This window comes from Vidua chalybeata, chromosome 7, assembly GCF_026979565.1.
Source record: "Vidua chalybeata isolate OUT-0048 chromosome 7, bVidCha1 merged haplotype, whole genome shotgun sequence".
Classification (NCBI taxonomy): Eukaryota; Metazoa; Chordata; class Aves; order Passeriformes; family Viduidae; genus Vidua; species Vidua chalybeata.
Window position 1 is genome coordinate 17996895 of NC_071536.1, and position 7017 is coordinate 18003911.

Here is a 7017-nt window from a genome sequence, read left to right on the forward strand (position 1 = left end):
ATTAATCAGTATTTTGCTTGCATATTTTTATTTGCTTTTCACAATGTGAGATTCTAAAAATCAAACTTCCATGCTCAAATCATATTTAATGATGAAATTTTTATTGCTATGATGTAGCTGTAAAACAAGCAGATTTGCATTTGTTACTCAGTTTTAAAGTCAAGGTTGGGAAAAAACCTTGTTCTTAGAATAAAGTGTCATATTCCTCTAATATGACACTGGTCTTTTCTAATTTGCATTTAATATAATGTTTCATGCCATAGACAATGCTAATTGCTTTTATATTGCTGGTAAATTTCAAAATTAAATTTAGGTGCTTTTATAGGAGTCATCTTAAATAACAGTGGTAATGGGAGTTGCTTGCTTTGTATGTTATCAAGTTGATCGATTTTTAAGTTTGATTTTGTGTGTGTTTAACACCAGTACAGCATAACTAATTTAATGCCAGTGCTGTGAACTATACACTGAATAGCTCTGTGTGGGCTTTGTAGTCTACGGGGATATCACATTATTAGCAATCATATCTGCTTAGGCAAAGCTGGCTTCTACAGATGGCTGCTTTCAAGTGCAAATGAACTGGTTAGACGTGTCTTGTTTAATACATACTCAAGATTCACAAATGGGTATTGATTTTTTCAACCAGTGTTTCTGATAGCAATGGAAATGGATTAAATGGTCTCTAGAGAATTTAAAGGAACACTGTCACTTTTAATTAACTGTAAACTGGTAACAAAAATACATAAACTTACATGAGTGTATCAAAATGTATTTAATTAAAGAAGTCTATGCCACACTGATAGTGTGCACTACTGTGCTAAAAAAATATGTTGTGTTACTTTGTGGCAGACAGTTTTTTTACAAATATTTGTGAGTAATTAATGTATTCAACTGTAAAATGTTTCTGTACCTGTGCCTGTAGTTTATGTCTTCTGATGATTTTTACAGCACTGTTTTATTAGTATTTATGCCATCAATTTGTCTAATTACTCTTGACTTTAAGCATTATTAGGATCTTCAAAGGAAAGAACTTAAAAGGAAACCTTTTACAGTCTAAACAGATTTCCAGGGGAAAGAAGTAGGAAAACATTTGCAAAGTACTATTTCTTACGTATCAATAATGTCATGTGGGGTAAGGTCAATTACTATTTCAGTATATATTTATTGTCAGGGCTATCTTAGCTGCAGTTTTCCATAGGCTAGCATCACTGGGAACCACATTTAAATAAGGTATGGCAGCAACAAGGTTATCGAGCCTCTGAATTTCTAGGCAGCAATACGGGGAAATGGGTTGCTTTACAGAGCAGGTTTTGTGAAAGAAAGGTGTCTGAGTTAACTGTGTACCATTAATCTGATCTGTTCTACAGCAACTAAGGTCATTAGTTAACAGCTTTCCTGTAATGGGATCTTAGCATGCCACCACTGTGATAGTGTCATTGAGAATAATGGCACAGTGAGGTCTTGCATGGAAGCACTTTCTCCTGCAAGAGAAAACTTCAAAACAGGAATGGTTATTGAACTAAAGCAGAAGCTCTCAACTTTTCCATATTGTAGACACTTTTCAAGATAAATGCTTCCGCAGACCACCTCCCGCCCAGCCTGTCAGGCCTAATGCCACAGCCTCTGGAATACTGGGTTTAATTACGATGAGATAACAGTAGAAAAATAGAGTAATAAATTGTAATGCAGAAAGTACTGATATTTAATAGATTCCTTGCCTATTTTCTGCTCTCCTCAAGTTCAGCATTTTAATAACGAATTTTCTTTTCATGTCTTTGGTCCATATGCCTTTTCCTGTATCCTGGTTTCACAGCCTATCTGCTCTGCTGTCTGCCCTTCTGAAGCAAATGCCTTCTAAAGGGAATTTCTTACAGAAGATCTGAGCCTGCATTTTGTGCTCCCCAGCCCTTCATTATGTGGGTGCAAGCCGACAAGAGAGCCCCACTCGCAGCGCAAGTCAGGCGCGGCTGTGGCTTTTGCAGGGTGTCCCCATGGTCAGTGGGGACAGGACCCTCGTGTCCAGCGGCTCGGGAAGCCGGGAGCCGTGGCACAGACCGATGCTGGCCACCCGTTCCAGCAACAATGCTTTACATTCCTGCCACCAGTGTTTGCCGCCTGCAGGGCTTCCAGATGAAGGAAAATAAAGCCAAATTGAAAAAAAAAAAATAAAATGGACCTGTTTTAGTGTCCTTTATCTTGCCAGGCTCTACCACTATGTAATGCCAGGTGCATTTTAAGCACTACAGATCCAGTGGAGGCTAAATTACTTTTATATATATTTTATATATATATATATCAAACCAAGTGATGTCAAACTGAGAAGTATTGTGACTGTCAAAATCTGAAGCTGAAGTATTACCATCTCTTTACCAAAATGTATTTAAATAATTGCCATTTGAAAATACTATAAAATGTCTAATGAAGTAACCAATTTTCCTTTTGTCTGTTCCATTTATAGGCTGCTGGAAAATACAGACAACAAGGCAGAAATTACGTAGTGGAGGATGGAGATATCATCTTCTTTAAATTTAATACACCTCAACAACCCAAGAAGAAATGAATACCTGATCTGTTAGCTCAGAAATGAACTGTTCTGCTTCAAAAAGCATATGAATTTTTATTTGGAATTGGAATATCTGGAAACCAAAAGCATACAGTTTCTACCTAGGGAAACCTCCCTTCCCCCCAGTGAAATTATTCTTATTTGTTTTGAATTAAAATATGGCACCTCCAGCAAACACGCAAGTTCACTAAATGTGAACAGCTTTGCATTTCAAACGATTAAGACCCTACTCCAAATTGTAGAAGCTTTTTGGGAACCATATTACTCTCATGATACTTCATTAATCTCCATCATGTATGCCAAGCCTGACACGTTTGACAGTGAGGACAATGTGGCTTGCTCCTTTTGAATCTACAGATAATGCATGTTTTACAGTACTCCAGATGTCTACACTCAATAAAACATTTGACAAAACCAGCCTTGGTGTGTTTGGGGATGTCTGTATTGACTGACTGTGGTGTGCTGAATGCGATACGGCACCTGGTGGATGCTGATTACAGAATTTTAAGACGTGTATGATACAGTAACTGGCAGTGTGGGGCAGCTGCAATTGTATCTTGAAAGTGAGTCTTTCATGGGAATCACAAGATTAGGATGCCAATGATTTGTCTCAAAAAAGTTAATGAATTTGTAGATGGACATTCACTGAAAGATGATCCTAAGGATAATAATGATGGCAGCGTAAATTATTTTTACTAGAGAGAGGAAATACATGTAGAAAAATCATGTTATCTGTGAGACTGAAGCTTTTTCGTTCAAATTATTTTGAAAGAGTATTTCACTCTTGCCTTTAATAAATCAGGCTGGAGCTGTAGTACCTGATGATGTGCATTGTCCTCTCAGGTCTGGTTTTGAGGCCAATGGAGAGTGACACAGATAGTGCTGTGAAGGAAGAGGTCACACTGTGCTGGACAGGTAAGTTGTTCTGCTGAAATGAGGTTGCAGCTGGGAATACCTTTTTACCTCTTTACTTTTTAACCACGAAGGAGAGCTGGTCACTCTGGGTAACAGAAAAATAAGGTGTTGGCAAAATAAAACCAAGTTTGTTCTTTGAATGTGAGGTGTAGAGCTGCCCTTTCTCACAGTATGTTTAGTGTGTTTAAAGCAGCCTGGCTTTGTCTGAGTGCCCGTGTGCTGGGGGTTTCGGCTACAGGTTCAGTGGGGCTGAGGCTGGGAGAGATGCTGTTGTTACCTGTGTCATGTTGGTGTGCCACGCCTCTTGTGCCCTGGTGATAAATTCCCTAGCTGTGAACTTTGAAAAGGCAGCTTGCCACCGGCTCACCCCCGCTGTGTGTAGGGCACTGGGAGTGCTGGCCACATCCTGCTCCGAGACATTCCCTCGAGATGCCGCCTTTGAGCCCCATTGCTCCTTTCTGGGAGAGTGAGACATGCGTCAGCCAGAGCCATGAGCCTTGTTGTTGGCATCATGCCTTTAATTGCACCAGAGAGAAAGAGGGAGGGCAGATGACTTCAACTCGTCGTTGTTGATTCTGTTCTAAAGAGCATCTCCTGTTTTCATGGTGGCAGAAGCAGGGACAGTATTGTAGAGCAGAGAAATTAGGGCTTCAGATGTTTTGGAATCCTTGAAATTCTCTTTTGTATCATCTCCCTGGTACAATTAGTATTTATTCCTGGTGTTATTTTGATGTTACGTAGTTGAGAAATGATTAGGACCATTAAATCTCGTGTTAGAAGTCAAATCCAAAAGAAGACAGAGCCTACCTGTTTCTCTTGGAAGTCAGCAAGGTGCTAGTACCAGAGAAGGGCTCATGCTGGGTTTTAGACACAATGAAAGGTGTCTGAGAAGTGGAGTATGTGTGCTGCTGAAAGAGAAGTAACCTCTTTACTGCACTAATACCCACTGAAACATGTTCTCTTGTCCTGACTGAAATTTGTTCTGGTTTCCAAAATACTCCCATGGTCCTGAATTGTTTCTATTTCATCGCGTGTACTTCATAATACCTCCCTGTTCTAAAAATAAAGATAATTAAAAATCAAACTAAGTTGTTTGTGGTAGACAGGGTTCTTTGAAGTTACTACAATATCCTGAATATAGAAAATGAACTTAAAATGTTTACCACAATTAAAAAAGATATATATTCTGTAATGTTTTATGTTTCAGTTTATTAATTTGCTTGAATAGTTATCTCTTCAGCTGTTTAACTAGGTTCTTTTAACTACTGAAGCAAATAAATTATTCCAGAATAATCATAAATTTTATTAAAAGAAAGAATAATCTGATAAGCTGTTATTTCTATCACCAGTGATTTGTGACAACTGCCGTGTTAAATATGTGCAGCCCATGTTTCTTTTTAGTGGGTTTATGCATTCAAGATTTACAACTCCTTAAAACTTGTAAATATGTAGCAAATTTAAAGCACTGAAGTTAAATCACAATTTAAAACAAAGCTAACCACAAATTATTTTGCAGTTCTACCTGCACAGGCTACTCCAGGTGCAATGTATCCATCCTACTCACATTCGCTATTTAAGAAAAAACCCGTGAAATCTGTCTGCACACTTTTTACTGCCACTGGCTTGGTGGCAGTGGGTAGGAGACATGTTGTTTCTCCAGCTGGAGGATGAAAAACATTGTAGGCACTGGTCTTCCAAAATACAGAGAGAGCTGCAAGGGAGGAGGAATACCAACCCTTCCTCTTGACTTGGCGTTCCTCAGTGGCATTGATGGCATGTTTCTGGGATTAAACAAACACTAGTGGAACAGGGAAAAGGCTGCTACCAGCCTCCAAGCTTCCAAAAGAGAGTGCCCCAAAGTGATGTGGAGATGTCAGTCGAAGTGGCTGTGCCTGCACTGCCTCTCAGGTTTACTCTGTAGGAGTAGATCTGAAGAGTGAAGCACTTGGCTGGGGGACCTGGTGCTCCTGTGGTATTTGAGGGGCTGCTTGGGCTGGTGGCAGGCTGCTCCTGTGAGGAATTACAGGGGCAGTTTCCACTTTAGGTTCAAGAGAACCAGTTTGCTCTAAGATACCTGAGGAGCAGCCAGTTTGCCTGTTGTGAGAGTCCTGTGCTGTGCAGAGCAGGCAGGGAGTGTGTGAGTGTATGTGAAGAGGTGTGATAAGGAGGTTCACTTTTAAAGGTATGTTCCTGGTCAAATAAAAGCGATGCTGTAGGCAAGGGCTTACTGCTGTTGGCTTTTGGCAGAATCAATAGCAATAGCAAGGTGATGTGCTTGGGGACCCCAAGATGCGACATTTCAAACCATTAAGAAGCATAAAAAGCAGCGAAATTTAACTTTTGAAGACTATTTGTATCATAGATACAAATACTTCAGGTATAAGATACAGTTTTCTGTCCTAATAGGAATTTCCTAATAACACACGGGAAGCAGGTTTGGCCTTTCTGTGTGGATTAATGTATTAGATAAAATGTAGAAGTACTGTCTTCTTAACTTCATATCTATTTGTTCTTTTGTTGACTATGTCCAGCCCTGTAAAGATTGGTAGAATTGCCACAGTTGTTTTATAGGATCGTTTCTTACCTGCTGCAGTTTTCCATCTGCCTTTTCTCACCCAAGTTCCTGCTGATCTCTTCCCAGCCCACAGGTCCTGTCAAGGACTCTGTATGGCAGAGTGGCTGCTTTGGAGACGCCGTGCTGTAAGCTGTATTTTCCTTCCCTCCTTTCCCACAGAACAGGCTTGCAGCTGGAGTGGCAGCACTGCAGCTGGGCTCACTTTGCTGAACACCTCCTGGCACTTTATTGGTGCTGTTGCCCCGTGGTGCTGGCTGTGGGCAGGGACAGCCCTGCTCAGGCCGTGTGTCCCCAGGCTTCCAGCCCAGTGACTGTGCCCCCCTCCCTGCTTTGCCCCAGCAAGCTGGCAAATCATCCTTGCAGCTTCACAAACGTCAGGGAGGTGCATTCCTGGGGCAGTGTTTCATGTTCTTGTGGCTGCCAGGCTTGTTCAAACTGCCCTTGCACGGCTCTGTTGGTACTTACTGAGGTAGGGATGCTGCATGCCCCATTCCAATGGGTGCTTTAAACACCATTTATTCTACCAGCTGCAGGATAGGACCATAACATTGCTTTTTGAAAAATCGGTGTGTCTGGTGAAGTTTTCAGTTTGAACAATATTAGCTAAATTTTACCATTTCTGTCCACTCACAAACTCAACTCACGGAGGATGAAGCAGAGAAAGTCATTAAAAATTTGTTATTGTTTAAAACTAATAATCACTTCTTTTAGCTTTTACTCCCTCCATACTAATTCCAAATGTTTGATTACACTATTCCACAATTTCATGTCAATTAAAACAGGAAAACCACTGGAGGCTTTAAAAAAAATCGAAGTAATGGTGTTCATCACAGTATCCCTGTGGATTGGAATAGGGCTGTGCCGGCTGGGCTTAGAAAGGTTTAAAGTAAATTTTGCATTTCAAGGCTGTCTTTGGATCAGTTATTTCTTGGCTTCTCTGCGTGGGTAGTGGCCATTCCGGGTCCGT

At 40.6% G+C, this 7017-nt stretch overlaps 1 protein-coding gene across 2 annotated transcripts in view; it reads left to right on the forward strand.

Moving 5' to 3' along the window:
• OLA1 (Obg like ATPase 1) overlaps positions 1-2977 on the forward strand; it is a 95159-nt gene extending 92182 nt beyond the window's left edge. For both annotated transcript variants that reach the window (XM_053948142.1, XM_053948143.1), the window contains one exon: positions 2456-2977. In XM_053948142.1, the coding sequence (XP_053804117.1) occupies positions 2456-2557 (102 nt within the window). In that variant the 3' untranslated portion in view covers positions 2558-2977. The remainder of the gene's footprint in view (positions 1-2455) is intronic.
• Positions 2978-7017: the final 4040 nt, after the last annotated feature.